This window comes from Seriola lalandi, unplaced genomic scaffold, assembly GCF_002814215.2.
Source record: "Seriola lalandi dorsalis isolate HSWRI2012SDOR001 ecotype SW California unplaced genomic scaffold, Sedor1 jcf7180002054748, whole genome shotgun sequence".
Classification (NCBI taxonomy): Eukaryota; Metazoa; Chordata; class Actinopteri; order Carangiformes; family Carangidae; genus Seriola; species Seriola lalandi.
In genome coordinates this window covers 4,798,675-4,818,164 of record NW_019525301.1, presented here as the reverse complement: position 1 = coordinate 4,818,164, position 19,490 = coordinate 4,798,675, and the positions used below count along the sequence as shown (strand labels likewise).

At 41.2% G+C, this 19,490-nt stretch overlaps 1 protein-coding gene across 1 annotated transcript in view; it reads right to left on the bottom strand.

Moving 5' to 3' along the window:
• Positions 1 to 19,490, bottom strand: part of LOC147818051 (receptor-type tyrosine-protein phosphatase gamma-like) — an 88,190-nt gene that overhangs the window by 51,096 nt on the left and 17,604 nt on the right. Inside the window, exon 3 of the mRNA XM_087178918.1 lies at positions 6,258 to 6,353. Coding sequence (XP_087035044.1) covers positions 6,258 to 6,353 — 96 coding nt within the window. The remainder of the gene's footprint in view (positions 1 to 6,257; positions 6,354 to 19,490) is intronic.

Below are 19,490 nucleotides of genomic sequence, written 5' to 3'. Positions count from 1 at the left end.
TGGGGGGGCATGTGGGGCACACTTGCTTTGTTCAAACAGTTAATAATATTAGAGCTGATTTCACTGTGCTGTGAGCTTTCTGTTTCCATGCTCACTGAGGGTATTTCTGTCTGGACCGGTTTCACACATAACCACAGTGTGGTTAAGTAGAAGAATAATATTCACATTGTTGTAGTAAAATTTCATTTAACATGTAGCCCAGCATTATTAAGATATACTCTGCATTATAAATGTTAAACCTATAAACTCAATGTATAAGCTATATCCACAACTACGAAGTTAGACCTGCATGTGAGCTGGAGGAGGTTTGTTGAAACATGATGTAACCTGAAAAGCATAACGTTTTTTTTTTTTTTTTTTAAATATGATCTGGAAGTCCCTGAAAACAATGGTGTCGGAAGAACATGTCTGGACAAGCCCAGATTGGGAAGGTTGGGGGATTTCTGGAAAGATCTGACACCATTAAAATGTCCTGACATGCCTGGTTTGGAGAATTCCAGAGAACACTGACGCCATTGTTTCTAGAGTAATGATTGGTTCTTTTTTAGAAAAATAGGAGGAGATTCCACCGAAGAAGGACTACATAAGATGATGTTTGGACAGGCTGTTGTCGGTATGGTTACCGGTGCCAGCTCAGGTTTATACTGATAAATTGTATTGCATTGAACATCTCCAGTGAACTTTTCGGGACTGCAATAGCTGTGCAACAGTGTTGTTAGTTAAATATCTGTTAAGAGGTTCAAACTTGAACTCTGGCCTAGACCTGGACTTCTGTCCTCCAACAACATCCAACTGATTTTGATTCAAGTAAAATTGTAAAAAAAAAAATTGTAAAGTCTTTTAACACAATATGTTTAACCTACATATTTACTTACATTAAGATAATAATGTATTTTGTGATATAGTAAATTGAATTAAGAAACAGTTTATAGATAGAAAAAGTCTGTTCTGGTTCATCCAGTGACTTTAATTCCTGACAAGTCAAAGTGTTTCATCACATCCATGCATAAATCCTGCAAATCAATTAGCAGCATAATGTGAAATGGACTGAAACCACTGATATCACACAGAATGGATTTAAATACACCCTGTGGAGCTCCTGACCACAACCAGCACAGTGAGGAAATGTTTTTAAGAGAGGGAGGAGTGTGTGGGCGACGCAGTAAAAATTCACATTATTGTCAATAATTCTTTGACCTACAGGGGGCAGTGATGCATCAACACAGGTGGGTTTTAAACCAGCGTGAGGCCTTCATCAGCGTCATGATGAATCACATTACAAAGACCTTTTTCAAAAGATAAAATAAAAATAAAAAAGTTTAAAAATATGAAAAAAAAAACAGCTTTGATATTTGGTCAAATAGCTTCAGGACAGTCCCATTCTCACACTGTCAGGGACAGTACTGAGCATGGGTGACACCACATCTGATCCATCAGTGGGAGAAATGCATCTAAAGGGCAGGACTCAAGCTTGAGGTCTTTACACCATATTCACACGCACTGCATTGTCTTCAAATCAAGATATTGAAAACTCCAATATAAAACCCTGTTAATTGAACAGTCCTCATATGAGCCTCCTGGAAATAAATTCGAGATTTTTTTTCCTGAGAAAATTAGCGCCTCTTGGATTGAACTCAGTCACCTCAAAACCTATCAGTAAAAATAAAGATGAAATGTGATGTTGCTTTGCACTGCCATGTCTAATACCAGAATTGGTTTCATTACTCCTCTTTACAGAGCTCCTATGTTCAGTGACAGAGTCTTTAAGGAAACCACGTCTTCATATATATGTTAAAACATGGGCAGTGTAATGTATAATTATAATTTTTTGATTTGCAGGTAATAAAGTCCTTGATGAGGATGGTCTTCACATTGACACAGAGATCAAAAGACTTTCTGTTAGAGACTTCAGTTTGTTGACAGGGTTTGACAGCTGTTTCTTTCTCTTTGAATGTTTCCACAGATGGGTGGTGTTTGAAGGTTTCTCTCAGGGAGAGGTTTGGAAGGCTTCAGGTTGAGCCTGATGAAGACTTCAGCTTCACTAGAAATAATCTGGTGTGAAGTTTTATTTCAGCTTTCGTATTAGTGTGTGTGAATGGATGAAACGACTCTGGCAGTTTTTGTCTTATTGTGGACAATGTGGGCTTTTACTTTGACAGTAGGAGCAAACAGCTGAAGCACATCCACACATGAAGAGGCTTAATATACTGTGACACTCCAAAAACTACAATAACCAACAATGACTGTCACACACGCATGAACATTAGCACATTAGCAGTTGTGTTGATTTGGTCCCATCATGTGGCTGTTGTGTGTGTGTGTGTGTGTGTGTGTGTGTGGTCTGAATCAGTCAGACTCTGCTGGTGTTTCAGACCTGAAACATGAAAAACAACTGACACTGGTGAATTTTAAAGTGATGTGATGGACAACAGGAAAACAGAGAGAATGAAAATGTCACCTGGTTTGTCTGGAGTTGGTGCCTCAACATTTTCCACTCAGTAATGTAAATTTTGTCGATGAAGATTGTGATGAAATATATTTATCAATAACCATCAATTCCATGACGAAGGTGAGATTGTGAAGAGATGAAACTGACTTCATTAAACAATAACTGTGGCTAAATCTCCAGATAATATTGACAAAAAGAGGATTAAAAAATATAAAAAAAAAAAAAAAGAGGAGACAACATTATAACAACTGTCAAACAATCACATGATGTTTGGCCAGTTAAACCGGATAACTTCCGGCTTAAGACAAGCTTGATTAATTTGGACTAAACCATGCGCAGTGTGATCACTACACACATCTGATGGTTGATTTTGATTTTGAACCTAAGTGAAGCTTCTTTTGCATCAAATTGATGATAAAAAAAACCTTGTTGTATGTAATGTAAAACCCTGAGTAAGCACCGCTCTGACTGGATGTATTACTCCTCCTCTACAACCTGTCACATTATGTCTGATGTTCAGCTCCACTTCTGGACTGTTGGTCGCAGGAATAAGACCATGACTAAATATAAATTAGCTGACAAAATAAATTCTACCACTGAGCAGATTTAAGGTTTGTCCACAGCCTGTAAATTTAAACGTCATTCCCGGATATCAAGAAAGGCATTTTAATGTTGTAAGAAATAAAAATCTGGCAAGTTAAATATTTTTTAAATCAAAATGAAGAAAAGAAATTCTCAAACTGCTGAGCTCAAACACACTGAAGTCAAGACTCATCACTGTCAACAGAATCAGCTCCAGAAGAGTCTACACACACACACACACACACACACACACACACACACACAACTATACAGGCTCTCCCCTGTCAAAAACTATGAGTGACAACATACAACCACACACTGTACCTCATCTACACCCAGTGGCACGCTCTGACATACAGACTCACAACATACAGTTCAAACACATCTTCAGGTGACGTGTGTGTGTGTGTGTGTGTGTGTGTGTGTGTGTGTGTGTGTGTGTGTGTGTTGTACTTGAATTTGATTTTCAAGACACACATGGACTAGAGAGTAAAAAATAAATAAAATAAAGTGCCTCCTCTACACACACACACACACACACTAACAGGTTGCCAAAGACAAACTGAAGCATGTGAGCGGGGCAGCAGAGCGAGCGGCGCCGGGGTGAATAAAGAAAAATGCACTTCTGAGGGCTGGCAACCCACACACTCTTCTTTGCATAGGAACAAAACACATACGCACACCCTGGTGAGATCCATCTGCCAGAGCTGACTGACTGAGGGCGCGGGTTAAACATTCAGTGTTTCAGGCACAGTATCATCAGGTTCACAGGAAATATGTGCGCACCGCCGTCTCATAAATCAGACGGGCGGTGGAGGGGAAGAACAGATAGAACGTGTCCTGTACTGGAGGACAGCAGCATTTACCTTTCAGTAAAGCTAGCAGTGTTGGCTGCCTTTCAAAATAAAATAAGTTCTTTTCTGCCATTTCATGTCTGCTTCAAGGTAAGCACTTCCTCCATCCGCCGACTTATCTCCTCTGTATTGCGAGAAATGGAAATTCATCCATTCCTGTGCTGCCACCAGTCCAGAGCTGAGGCGGCTGTAAGTAAGCCTGCTGTGGATCAGGACTCGTGCTGTGTTCATTCACTTCAGAGGATAACTCAAATGTGTTTTAACAGCGACTGTGAAACATGTGACAAAAATATGCCATAATCTGTTGGATTGTTGTGAGCTTTGCAGAGCGTTCATGCTCCAAACCAGATGTTAATGATAAAGACCTTTTCTCCAGGAGAAAGAAAGACACTTCACAAACTTAATCTTGTGAGTACAAACTAGACCTTGCGGCTTGTAGGCTATAAACAGTAAGCAACATCTAAAATCACCCTCATTTATAATAAATAAAGAATTATAATGCAGCCTAATAAATCTCAACTGTCCCGTCCAGTACACACACCACACACTCTCTGTGAGAGCTTGTGGGCTAGGTCAGATCCAGGTGGAACGATTGTAAAATTGATGAAGATTTTTTCTGAACTTGTTTTGTCTGTTTACATGTGTTTTCTTAAGTCACAGTTTTGCTGCAGACAGAAAAGAAGAAGTTGCAAAAATCCTTTTATTCCAATGAAATAAAAGCATGAATGACAATCTCAAGGTTTGTTGTTGATCAGAATCACTTAATTCTGGAGATTTCCCTTAAAAAGTTGAAAAAGTTGATTTGACTGTTCGATGTGAGGTCGTTGTTTATTAACGCTGAGGTTTCTACACTGAGGGGAAATAAGAAGAACCAGGTATGTCTGTGATCTGACTGTTGGCAGAGTCAGTGCCAAAAAGTTGAGATGAGCTGAAAGAAATTTTGAGACACTTTATTAAGTTATTGCTATCACAGTAGTATCGTCTGCATTAAAAGGATAAAATTGTATAATATTGTATGACGTGTAAATAATATCAATGATTATTGCATCAGCAAGTTGAAATAAAGTTTTGCTCAAAATACAAGACAGTAGACTGCGGTTACATGGGCAGTGATGACTACTATAGCACGGTTTAGACTGTATGAAGTGGTTGTGTGGGGAAAACACTTTGGATAGAACATTACTATAGTGTGTAAAGCAAAAGGGATAGGATGTATCTGAGAACTGATAATATCAATAAAGCATAAAATCAGCTGACAAACACATGTATAAGCAATGTGTTTGTATGAGCTATACAGTGTCAGCAAAGAGGAGAGAAAGACATATCTTTATGATTCCGTTAACACACATGTGGATGTTTGTCTGTGCAACACACACTCAGATGTAGCCTGAGAGTTAAAGACAGACGATCGATGTGCTGTAGACAGAGCAGACTGAAGTGAGAGGAGGAAGTGGGGGTTAATGGTCCGAGTAAAAGCCCACTTAGGTAATCAATGGCCTCAAATGAACTTTTCATTTCTGCCAACTGAGAGTGACAGAGCTAACAATGATCCCAGTCCACCCACAGCTCCACTCAACTGGCCGGAGGAACTTCATCTGTGGCAGAACTTTGACCCCGAGCAGCAGGTTTTTACACTTCACACCCACAAAACCTCGTAACACAGACTACCTGAATGTTAGCTTCCTGGAAATCTGATGGTAAAAGAGAACCTGAGGAGAGAGATGAGATAATACACACACACACATACACACACACACACACACACTGCTCTGAGTGTAAACCTAATCATCATCCAGCCTCAAACGAAACCAGAATCAGTCTGAATTCATTCATCTACCAAAGTGTGTATCACAAATTTAGATCTAATGAAAATGACTTGCTGAGGCAGGGTTACTCCATTGGTTTAAATAAAATAAAATAAACTGGAGGATCTTCAGTTCTTCTACAGTTTCTCTTTCAACATGGATTTATTTTTAGCTACTGACCTTTGGCTATTTTTTGCAGTGTATTAAAAAAGTTGAATTGCCTGAACAAAGGCAAAATTTGCTTGATAACCATCCTGCAGCCACATGGTTTGGTCAGTTCTGATCAATGTTTGTGTTCAGTCACACTTATGAACCATCATCATTTTAAATTATAGAAATGACTAATATCTATGGATACCAGTGGCGAATATGTCAGTATGTCTTCATTCACTGATGTTGTTGTCTCATAAAACAATGATGAGCAGATAATGACATTCATTTCTGGGTGAGCTGATCATGAACCAAGAAGTCAAAATCTCTCAAGACCAGACATAACTGGACCTTTCACACACACACACACACACACACACACACACACACACACACACACACACAAAAGGTTCCTACCTGAAAAAACACGGCCATGGCTGCGATGATCCTCTTCTCCCTGAGTGCTGCGCTGAGGCTGTCGAAGTCGTCTGAATTGTACATGTAGATCTGCATCTGTGAGAGACAGAAATACAGAGACATGCTGTTTTTCTAATGTAAAAACATCACAACAGATCGTGATATTGATATCCCCCACAAATGAATGTGTTCTGTCAAAATTAACTGCAGTTATTAAGCTGCTGATGTCACCATCTCTTCATGGGAATGTAATAGTCACATGCCTGTGTCAATTAACTATGTATTCATTTATTGTATATGGGGAATACTATTCTACTAACAGTCTTCAGAATTAAGCAGGATGTATAGGTGTATGTAAGGGGGGGGGGTCGGGTCAGATAAACCGTGCCATCACAACCCGTCTCACGTCAGTTCATGTCCAGGTAACGTGTAGTTTGTGAAATAGTAAAGGAATTTAATGTTGCTGTTCCTGTACATTGTTTTGTGAGAGAAAAATATCTTAAGTTTAGTGACTCCAGCTTTATCTTATTTTTTTTACTCTTTTATTCAGGCATATAAACTGTACAATTGTCATTGATATTTATGCCTTTTATGATTTATATATCAACCATTTTTCCCAGCCTTTTACAAAATAATCTCCCTTTATTTTTATCCTGCATGTGATCATGTGAGTCATGTGACAAAAACAAACAAACAAAAACAAATTCAGCTGGACTTTAACTTCACACTTTAGCCTTCTGACTTAATATGACTTGGTTAAAAGAGTAAACCAAAAAAAAAAAAAATTGGATCAGCCTTTAAGCAGCCAATCTCATACAAGCAGGAAGAAACATATAGATAAAGACATGGACAGCAGACTAACAGACTAAAGATGAAACCTCAGATTATCACATTTGGTCATGAAGACTGTCCTGATGCATCACTTTTGTTCAATGTGAGGCTTCACTGAAATGCTAAACTGAGGCTAGGCTAATATTAATGTTTTAGGCTCAGAGATGACTTAAGTTAACACTAGCTACAAGCTTGGAGTTTGCAAACATGACATCACAGAGAAGTATTTGTAGTGCTTTCTTCTAAAATGAATAGACATTCTTCAGTTGGGTGGTTAGCAGTCAGGTTAGCCCAGAGCTGCTGCTGTTCCTCCTTCAGTAATGACACAACTGACTCTGAACGTGGAGCCTGACTCGGGACTCTTCAGCCAAGATCTGAGAAATGCAGAACAAAGACTTTGTCCCACCCCTGCTATTTGCAGTCGTGCATTAATCCACACTTGGTGCAGTTGTGAGTATCTCTGGCAGCAAGACGGTGTGTGTGAGACTGAGTGAAAATAAACTGCAGTGTGTGTGTGTGTGTGTGTGTGTGTGTGTTCGTGGTGATGAAGGAACACAGCTCACTGATGTGTTTTTAATAGTTTTTGGAAACAATAGAGCTCTATGGCTCAGAGGAAGAAGATACAGAGTACCAGGCTTTGGATACATCACCACCTGAAAACCGGTCGACCCATCATGCACTATTGGTTGTCATGGTGATATGGAGGCATGACGCATTAAGGCACATAGTAAATGTGTGAACAGGGTGTGTGAGTGAATTATTGTGCTTGTATGAAACTGTGTTCATATGCACATGCGTTTACATAACTGCCGCTTCCTCCTTTGCCAAGACCAACACTGTCGACATGACTTGTGTAGCATGGTTCCTCCAGCTCACTAATCCTCACATAAAGAGCTCTGTGCATCACTTTTTGATCCATTTGTGGAGTAAACAGTTGTCAAGCAGCCCAATACGGAGTCTTTTTGGTGAATTTATAGCAGAGACAAAACATTCTCCCAGACTAGTATTAATTAAAATCAAAGAGGTTGGATCGTGCCTGTGAACGTAGCGCAGAGACAACAGCTCAGCAATAAGAATCAGTTTAAACAGCAGCATTTTGCCCTGAAGATGCATGTGTGTTCTCTTCTTCACACAGTGACACGAAACACACAAGGTCCAGCGCTGCCAGTATAAACCTGTGTGTGTCACTGCTCACTTAGCTTTTGGCCCAGGACCACACTCTCTCCATATTTATACAGAGAGGGAAGCTTCTGTCACGCAAACACAACTACAGGAGCGTCTGCCGAGACTAACGCACACGGCACAGGCTGACGATTCAGACCATCGCCGACAACGTCATCGCACGCTGCCGTCGATCGGCCGGTAGATGCTTGATGATGGCCGGCTGCGGGGTCAACTGTGCACAGATGGGACGTATCACTGCTGCAGAAGTCTACGGCTTATTTAAGACCAAGTCTAATGGAATCTAAGAACATCATGCAGCGAGGTTTAGTTGACAGGCAACAAGTATAGAAACAATTGTTTTTTTAGTTTGGGGCTCTGTGGAGGTGATCATATACTGAGACACACTTCTCTCTACTTTTCTCTGGGGATGTTTTTCATGGTTTACGCCCCTTACTTTCTGATGAAATGCTACAGCAGACCCTTTTTTCCTCTACATGCATTTCTCTAATACAATACATTTTGTATATTTCTTTACATTATATCACAACCACATTTTTTTTTTTTTTTACAATTTTACCTACTACTACTCATATTGTTTTGTCTCGAGTTAGTGTGTGCAAATAGGTGTGTGCAAGGACAAGCTGGTGACTGGTTCGCAGCACTGACGCCTGCAGCTGATTGGCTCCTGTTAGATGGCCTCCAAATATAAAGAGCCAAGCTGGTGCAGCCAAACTGCAAGGGTAGAAAACTGCATCTACCTCCTGTCCCAACTGGCCACACCACTGTTCACCTCCTTGTAACTTTTGACATTTCTAGGGTTTAGTTGGTGGACTGCCATTTTATTTTGATCACCTTTTCTCCTGTTTTTGTTAGTTTGGAAGGTTAGTTGTTAGCTTTTTAGGTAGGTTATGTTGGTGTTTTGTTTCTAAATAGATCTGTTGGTTTGTCATTGTTCACACTGAAGCTGGAATACACTCACAATGTATTGGATTTATTTGGATATTTTTGTAAATACAGTGGTTAACATCTACTAGTAATTTGGTCATGTGGCTACTTCTTATCTGTGAACAGTAGTTTAAAATGGGCGTTTCATTATGTTTTTGACTAACATGATAACTGCCAGGTATCAAGTTTCTTCCCATCATTCCAATCTGCCTTTCTCCTGACATATGCAGCACGTAACATACTAAGAGCCCCCTCCTGCTCTCTGCTGGATCTGCACAAAGCCAGGATCTGTAAAGAAATGCTTTTCACAGTTTGGTGAAAGAACTTGGCTCAAAACCTTTGGGATGAGCTGCAACGCTGATTGTGAGTCAGGCCTTATCATCAGTGCTGGACTTCACCGATGTTGTTGTGTGGCTGAATGGTCCAACATCTGGTGAAAAAGCCTGAAACCAGCAAAGTGGAGGTTGCTGTAGCAGCAGATTCAGTGAGGTACAGAAAGAAGTCAGCTCCATGTATAAATGATAAATAAAGTAATTGTATTTACATCATATCTACATCAATTATTTTGTATACAATGGTGGATACAAAGACCAAGACAACGGCAGCTGAAATCTCAGGAACCTGGGCAGCTAGATCAGAGCTGTATAGTATGTTCCATAATACACACTACCTGGTGCCTTGCAATTAACAGGCCAAATAAATGCCCTAATACAGACCTACACCTTTCTATTAAGTCGTGTGTTGTGTCTTACACACAACATGATAGACACCCAGCAGATGACAGCGTCATAGCCTTGAAAGTGATGGATTGTACTTGATCAATTTCTTGTTGCAACATCTTCATAACTCAGAGTAACAGCCGCAGTTAAAGAGGAAAGACTTCATTCATAAGTTGTTCTGGACAAATGTGCCATCAAAGATGTAACAGTCACTCTGCTGCACTGCTCATTAATCCACAGGCAGACGTTTATGCGGTGCAGGTCTGTAATTAACTCCTTCTATAATGAACTAACCGTGAGAGTCACAACTTTATGCTCATGTTTTTCTTTGAACTGAGAATCCCTGCGTATCGATATCCCCACTGGCGGCATCATTTTGTCTGTCTTTCTGTGTGTGATTCCTATGATTTATCAGGATATAGAAAAAAAAATCTTATCAATATCAGGAGGCAGGAGAACCTGTCATTTGGTGCTGGGTGAGGGGAAAGAGAGAGTCAGGGAAATGGGAGAGGGAGAGGAGAGGAGAAAGAGGAAGCCTGCCTCCCTCTCAGCAATCAGCCTTAGGGGGTCTGTAACAGCACCTCTCCCTTCCTGGAGTTCAAAAGCCTGAGTGGGAGGCAGAGATGCTGTTGAGCCTGGAGGCAAACCATCTCATCACCAAACTACTTATTTATTTTCTGTTCAGAAAAACACTTTGGAGGAAAGAGGGGAAACCCCTGTTGCTCGCAAGGCAGACAGGGTCCACTTTTTAGATCTTCACATCAGGGCAAAAGACATCATCACCCTCCTGGTCAGAGGTCCGTCATACACCCAACTGCACCCTGTAATCAGAGCTGGGGGAAGGCCTTGGTTAAAAATACCTCCTATGTGCTCTGTCCATCCAGTGTGAACAGGAACACTAGAAAACACAATCCCGCGGGACCAAACAACCAACAAAAACAAAAAAAAGAGAGAGGGAAGTGACCTGCCCAGCTCACTGTCTTGCTCAGACATCACTGATTTGTTAAAGACTTCCTCTGATGAAGATCCAGAGTTTAACCTTGTTAATATCCATACGATGTTTTTATATAATACAGACATAAGATGAGTGAAATAATCATCAACACCATGACTGAGTGTTTCCACCTTGAACTGCAGTGAATCAATGACATTCTCATAAACACAGATTCAGACAGCCAGGGTTTCATACATCACAGACCTACGGAACCAATCCTGTCAACTTGTGGGGATGGGGGGCGGGGCTCAATAAAACTGAAAGCTTGTCAGTACAGAGAGAGAGAGTCTTAACAGACTCCTCCTCTGAGTCTGGGTCTGACTGAGGCTCAAACATGTGGCTGAGTCTCTCTGATGTTTCCTCCTCTGACCATCTTGATGCTCTCTGCTCTTTCACCTGTCCACCTGGAGCAAGCAGGTGGTGGGCGGGGCATCAGGCCTGATACACATTTCTCAATCAGGAAGTAAGAGATGAGCTTCAGACCCAGTTTTTGATATTTTTTCACTGTTTATGTGTGGAAACGATGTTAAACTAAAATATGAAGCATAGCAGAGGATTTTTACAGAGTTTAAAAGATGTCTGGAGAGGAACTTTTACTGATTTTGATAGATCTGTTGTTGTATTCACAAAGTGATCTGTTATTTATGGCAACTGGAGGAACAATCGTGACTATGTTAAGTGTATTGGACTGAATTCAAAACCTTCACATGCATTAATGATACACATCAAGTTTACATCATGTCTGGTTTCTTTAAACTACAAAAAAGGAGAGTTTTACCTCTAAAACAAGGCATGCTGGGAAGTCTGTTCATATAATAAAGTTCATTAAAGTCATCATTTCAAGTCAAAGACCTAAACTTAGAACAAGTCAAGTTGTGAAGTCTGAAAGTTAAAAGTTGAATTACCTTAAAATTATCAAAACTTTAAAGGTTAATTACATTTATGATAACATTATTGAGAAAAGATTTGTTGGTAAATCCCAGTATGATGTTTTAGTGTAGTACCAACACTGAAATTTCTAATTAAAAACTAGGTCAGTGTAATGGATGTGACTCAGTGCTGGTTGGTCAGGAGAAGACAAAACAAAACAAAGATCTGGTGATCCAGCAGAAAGTTGCTCATTTGGTTTAAAAATGTCTCCAGCATTTTACATTTATTAAGTCTGTGTTTGTGTGTGTATGTGTGTGTGTGTGTGTGTGTGTGTGTGTGTGTGTGTGTGTGTGTGTGCGTGCTTGTGTGTGCGTGTGTATATGTGGGTGATCATCATCAGACACAGATGTGATACAGTGTAATGTACTCAATGAAACATTAATGTATGGGAAGGTAAGCACAGGAGACAGACTCTCACCACGAGCAGGCTGCAGTGATGAATCAGGCAGCCTGCACTGCTGACACCTTAATGCATCATTATTATAGATGTTCTAAGTGTTTTCTGAGGGAGGGAACAAGGAACTGATTTAAAGCTAACAACCCACCTGAAAACTAAATGTACATGTATTCCATCTATGATCTTACACGATCCTATTATCTGTGACTGTCAACACCTCCCTTCAAGAGGAAACTCAGAGAACAAAGCCTGCATCAGTCAGGGCTGCAAACTGGACAACCCCTCCCTTAAGATTCACACACACATACGCACACGCACACACACACACTCTTTAAAATGTTTCTTCTCGAAGACAGTCAGTGTCACATTCACAGGCAACTACGAATGAAAGGAAACTGCTCTTTAGAGAGTACAATTCATGTTAATATTGAACACCCGCGCACAGGTGCAGCAGTGGGGCCCTGTAAGCATGAATGTCTGTCACTGACTGACTGACTGATGAAGTTACATCATTGGTCAGCTGGCTGAGTGTTGTAATTTCCCCACTGGTCGTTGCCAAGAAGAAACTTTTGGGGCTGAAAAATTAAGCCAGTACTGAAGTTACAGCAGAAATAATCATGTTTACAGCCTGGTAAAAAAAAAACGTTTGGTCTCTAGAGCTAATTTCTGTTACTGTTTATATAACTCACCTGTTTACATTTTAAGACTTAAAGTAATTGAGGACGTGGCCTCTTTGAGTGACAGGTGGGTGAGTGTATACTTGCTACAAACCAGCATGCATCGAAGTCTCAAGCTCCACACATGCTCCTCCTCTTTGCCCATATTTGGATTAGCTGGGAGTTAGGGGTGGGGTCAGACACTGCCAAGATGGTGACAGTGGAGCAGCTCACTCTGAGTTTCAAAACCGCAAAGGCTATGTCCATCTTTATTTACAATCTCTGGTTGTTGCCCTTTCAAAATGAAACCATATATTCCTAACTGCACTAGCTCGGAATGTTAGCATTGAATGTAAAGTGCTAACACAATCCCTACACATAATGCACAGGACATAAATTCACTCAGGTACAGCTCTACCTATTCACCAAGCCAAGGCTGTCAGGATTTTGCAAACGTGTGTCTGGATCTAGATTAGACCCAGTGGTTTTAGATTTTGGCTCATGTTGTCAGGATCAGGAAGTGTTTGCATTCAGGGGAGGGTATTTGGATTTGGCCAACAGGATAACAGAAACTGTTTCCAGAGTCTGTAGAGGATGTTTTAATCCAACCAGGGTGTTGTGACTGAATTATATTAAAAACAAAGTCCTGGCTCTCATTTGTGTTTGAATTATTGTGAAAATCAAACAGTGAAGTCTTGTTTTGGAGCTCATAAAGCTAACATGACAAGTGAGCCCAGGGGGTAGTAAAGTGCTGCCTTGTTAACTTCAATCACATCACAGGCCATCTCTCATGATTTCAATGCACTGGTCAGTTGCATAAAACCTGTGGGACTGTGGATACTGTTTATCGTTTTATTTGAGCTTTTGTATTTTACATATAAATGAATTCCTTTAAGACAGACATTGCTCAAACACTGAGTGTCATCACGAGAAGAGGAATGGGGACGGAGGCACAGTGGCCTGACTTCATTTCACACTGCTGTCTTGCTCGAGTCCTCACTCCAGCGATACGAGCCCCGAGGTTACAGATGGAGAGACTGAAGGCGATGAGGAAGATCTGTCACTTAAGGAACACCCTATTGCTCTCACCATTCAAAATTGCCCGCCTGGGCCTAGATAGTGGCCAGGACATGGAAAAGGTCCAGATGAATAGGTTCAGCAATAGTCATAGTTTTGTATCTGGTGGCATTTTGAAGCTTGGATTTAACTTTACTGCTCATTACCATTTTTGCAGTTACTGGAGACAGAAAATGCTAATTTGGGCACAGAGGATGAAAGCCTTGGCTGCACTGTGGTGGAGTGGTTACGACTTGTCTCACAGCCATAAGGTTCTGGCCTTGGGGCCCCTCTGTGTTGGGTTTGCATGTTCTCCCTGTGCCTGTGTGGGTGTCCTCCCACAGTCCAAAGACATGCAGGTTAGGTTACTTGGGGACTCTAAATTCAATATGACCATGGTTTGAAGAAAGCCTGGCTAGAGCTCAGGTCACATGAGCTAGCTGTGACTACTCTGCATATTTATCTTGTCCATTATGTAAACACAGCTAACGACCTACTGTCATGCTCAACATGAAGACAGCTGTGAAGACTCAAACTTTTTCTCTTTCACAGACTACTACGTTTTCTGTGTCTTATCATTGTTTATTATAATATGACCAGAGGTGTAGTGCTATTTGTCTAAGTACTGGAGTGCACCTATGATGCACGGTTGTGGCTCGTTTCTGATGAGGTGATGTAACCACTGTTCCTATGGAGACAAGTTTACATAGATCATGTTAAGAATATGCCATGGACCATGGATGTAGCAGGTTGTATTAGCGTAGCATTAGGCAGAAGGTGAATGAACACTAGTTTGTGTTTTGAATGAGTCACTTGTGTCGAGCAAGTGAAGCCACATTGGAAACATCCATTCAGAGGAGAAGCTGCAGGGCAGGCAGAGGTCAAGCTAAGCTAACAGGCTAGGCTATGAAAACGTAGCTAAGCTAGCTTTCATTTCCAGCAGCACTGTGGAAGCAGCACAACCTGTCCAGGTGTAACAGACTGACTCCGTCATGTTTCTGTATAAAAGCATCACGGATAAAGAAACTGTCAGAAGAGCGAATGATGAATGAAAGAATGTTTTCTGTCTTTTCATCTTCACTAATTAACCATTTAATTCATTGAACAACTCAGAGGCTACTGGCAGCTACCGCCATCTATTAAGGTGGAATGATTTCTTGCATGTTACTCAATCCATGATTGGCATTTGGAAATCAATCGATACGTCAATATGACAACTCTAACCATTTAATTCATTTTTATTAGCTTTCTACATGACATACACTTTAGTGAGGATCGGTTCTTCAAGAGCTTAACTGGATTATGTGAACTGTGGATATTTTATTTCATCATTTGGAGAAAAAAGTGTCGGAGCTCCGGCAGCACTCTCTCCTTATTAGACAAAATATATAATTATATGTATCATATTCATATTTTATCAGAAAACATTGCTCTTAACTGCTCTTTTCCATATCAAGTAGATGCTTCCAAAATGAACAGCGCATATCTATTCACAGTGAACCTCACATAGTTCCCGTTACACATCCACCACATTTGTGCCCAACCAAAACATCTAGGAGCATTGATCGATGTATAGGACAAGTATATATAGAATAAGTCAAATCACTGCCAAATAATTAAGTACAGGAGACACTTAGGTTTGGTACTTGGTAAATGGCAAATATTATAAATATTTTTCTGTCGATCAGCTAATCAATTAATCGACAAATTGCTTCAACACTCTTCAGATGCACAAATCTTTCAATCAAAACATCGAAAGAGGGTTTAAACTTTAATCGCAAACCGTCAATATTCTGACTCACTAACTTTAATTAAAAATGGAAGCTAACATCGTGATTGTGATTAGACTATGATAAACTGTGTGATTCTCTCTTACAGAGCAGTTTTTCATTTTATCAGCTTCCACTCTGGACATGCATGGAATTTATATGCCAATAACTGGAGTGAGTAAAGTATTAAGTGGCAGCATCGCAGCAGGCATGTTAATGATATATGTTGCTGGCTAAGCCGTGACAGAGAACACATTAGCATAAAATGGATTTCTGAACGTTTCTGAGGAAGACCTCTGACCACAGGAAACTTAATTTCTCCTCTGTTTCCAACCATAGGAAAACAATTCAAAAACACGTATCCTACGGAAACCTCTGAGAACTCCTGTCATTCTTTTCATCCACCTTCAAGCGTCTCCTGGGAAAGCTCTGTTGCCTCGGGACGGAAATGTAAAGCAGGAGGTACTAGGGGTCTGGCGACGCTGCCACGACCCTGCTGAGAGCGCTATGAGGCCGGGCACGGCAGCCTATGATCCCCCCCCTGAGGGACTGACAGATCTGAGGCGACATGAGCAAGGCTTTGTATGAAAACAGACAACAGAATGCACCGCATGGAGTGCACGTCCTTGCTGAGAGGAGAGAGCGAGGACATCAAGAGGAAGGTTTGATGCAGTCTCTCTCTCCATCTGATCCACACTATGGGGGTTTTGAATTCCCTGGCCCCTCTTGGAGCTGGAGAAAGGGCGTCCATCAAAGAAGGTCATACGATGTAGCGTTGCCGGTCACTGATGCAACACTCACACTGCATTTCATTTCCCTCAGCGCCGCGGCTTTACAAAACAGATTGGAGACGCGGGGACAGGGCTGTACAATCTGGGTTATGAGATATGTTTAGAGCATGCTGCGACCTCGTGCAATCTATCTTAAAAACCCAATTGAAATGCATTACGTGAGAAATGGCTCTGAGAGTCTTGTTCAATTTCAACAGTGTTACTTTTTCATAAAAGCACAGGGGGGTGCAAAGGAGTAGGGGGGGCGGGGATATTGCTTTTGCCTAAAACAGAAAAAAAAGAAACCACATAAACACGAAAAATTGGTGAGGCCCGCCCCTATCAGCAAGCCAGATTATTAAAAAATGGTATGGAACAAGCTCGGCAACTGGGACAACACGTATTTGCCCTCTAGGTAGCATTGGGCTTTTAAAGAATGACTGTGTTTTTTTAGTGTCATTGAGGACAGGCACCAGGAAATATGACATTATGTTAGGAATGGCATGTGTTCCCTATCTGGAGGGAAGGTCAATCATAAATAAAAGAGAAATAAATATAAAAAACAAAGGAGTGCAGCCTGGCAGTCATCAGTTATCTTTGAAGGTTTAATGGAATGTAGCTGGCTGAGGGATAGAGAGAACAAAAAGTGGAGGGAGAGGAAGAACAAAAAGGCAATAAATGAGGAGAGTACAAACAGCATAAAGGCTGGATATAAAAACAACACAAGACAACTCCAAAGGATACCATTACTAATAAGATCAACAGCACAGAAAAACAACCCCCATCACCATAATGTGGTTATGTACAGTGCACCTCCACGTGTTAGCCTGCAACATCCAGTTACTCTGATTTACTTAACTCCTGTTGTTGTTGTGCTACAGGAGAAGAGAACAGCTCTGCCTGTGTCAGTGTAACAGCACAGTCCCTCTGCGTCCATCTATTCAGTGTTCCAACTCGCCCGTCGCCGATGTGTTACTCACAGAAAGATCCAAGGATTTAAGCCTCCTTTGATACTTGTGACATAGAACCTCAAAACAGCTGACGGAATGTGTAGCATCATCAGAGTTCATATTACACCACAGTAGGTGTCACTAGACTTTATGCAGCAATATTACGCTACATAAATCAAACAGATGCCACTTCATATAGAGTTAACAGCAGAATAAAGCCGCAGAAAAGGCAGAGATGTAAGAACAACATAATCTCCACAGCAGCTGCAGCTGACAAACATCAGCTGGGTTTCCATCGCAGCAACTTTTTAGAAAAGTCACAGTTGTGAATGTTTTGTGCTTCCACTGAGTGATATGTGATTAAAGCTGTGTTTTCTCCTCTCATGATATCATTCCAAGTAAACACAACGACAGGTTTCCAGCAGTCTGCCTCTCGGTTGGAACTGGCCCCCTGGGGCCTGATACGGCAGATGCCACGACTTAACTGCAAAAAAAAAAAGTGTCTCCATGTCAATTTTGTGAAATATTTGTCTGAAAAACCACTTCATGTGAGCGTATACATTTTTTTGTGACATTTGAGAGATGTGTGTTTTGGTGCATCAAATCAGCAGCTTCCTCTCTGCTGCAGGTGCTGATTGACTCATTTATTTCATCTGTTGCATTCTGAGAGTTAATCATAACGTGACTTATTTTTACTCAGAAACAAATTTGACTTTAAATGTAAAAAGAGTAAAAAATAAAATACTTAAGAAATTAGAAATTTTCTACAATGCTCACAAAAAACGATTGTTGCAGTAACATGAAATGTAAACCGTTAGTTACACCTCACAGTAAAGTTTTATATATTTTTATTCTTTTTTCTCTCAAGAATATTTTGGAATTGGAACGGGATTCAATGATCGGAATCAGAATCGATAAAACTGAAATGATACCAGACCCTAGTAATGGCTTGTGCTTAATGTGAACTTTATATGCATAACTGCGACCTGAGGCAGTTAATAAAAGTCATTCTCCATCGCCACATGTGGTAAAACAACTGTGATATAAATAGCAGACTGCAGCATAAAAGAGTACACTGTCCACCACTGACTGAACTGTGCAGCATTTCACTGCAGAATTCAAGGACCTGTGAAACAGCGATGGTATGGACCCAAATGCAGCACACAACTGCAAGGGAGGAGACACCCAAGGCTGGGACTGGGGAGCCTGGAAGCCCGCATGCTCGACAGATGCTGTCCTCAGACGCCAAAGGTACGTGACAGATCCAACTCTTTCCACAGTGGAACCACACAGGATAGATAGGTAAAGGGGACGTTGTTTACCCGTTGAAGTAGCGATGGTGTATAATATGCTCTGTGGTCTTTACAGGTTGACACCGGGCAGCAGGAGAGACAAGCGGGCCAAACCAGGAAGCAGTGAGTTGAATTGTTTTCAGGAGCAGTCTTTGAGCAGGAAACCAACAGATACTTGAAGCCATGGAGAAACCAGAGACCAAATGTCAGAGCATTTACTAGAGCTGAAACTGGGTCAAAGAAACAGGATCAGACAGAGACCAAACCAGGAAACCAGGCTTCAGGTGGACGGCATCTGTGTTCAGGGACCAGTCCAGTTTACTGTCCAGGTGCACACCTAGGTATTGTGTCTGTAAGTGTGCACCACCTCAATGTCCTTCCCTTGAATGTTGACTGACTGAAGGGTGGGTGTAGACCTACAAAAGTCCAGGACCATCTCCTTGGTCTTGAAGGTGTTCAGAAGGAGGCAGTTCTTGTCGCTCCATTCACTGAAGGCCATCATCCAGTGGCGATTGCTCTAAGACTGCAAGGGAAGCTCAGCTTCCCCTAAAATGTCAACAAAATAAGTGGTCAAATATGTGCTGTTGTGTGTACATTTCATTGACTAAATATGCGCTAGAACACGTTCATCTTTTGTTCAGACTCAGCTGCTTATCACAGGTAACCGACACGACTTCTTCTCATTCATCCCCGCAGCGCCACAGAGCTTTACACAGTGTAGACACCGAGCGTCTCCTGACGTCACTGGGGAAGCAGAGAG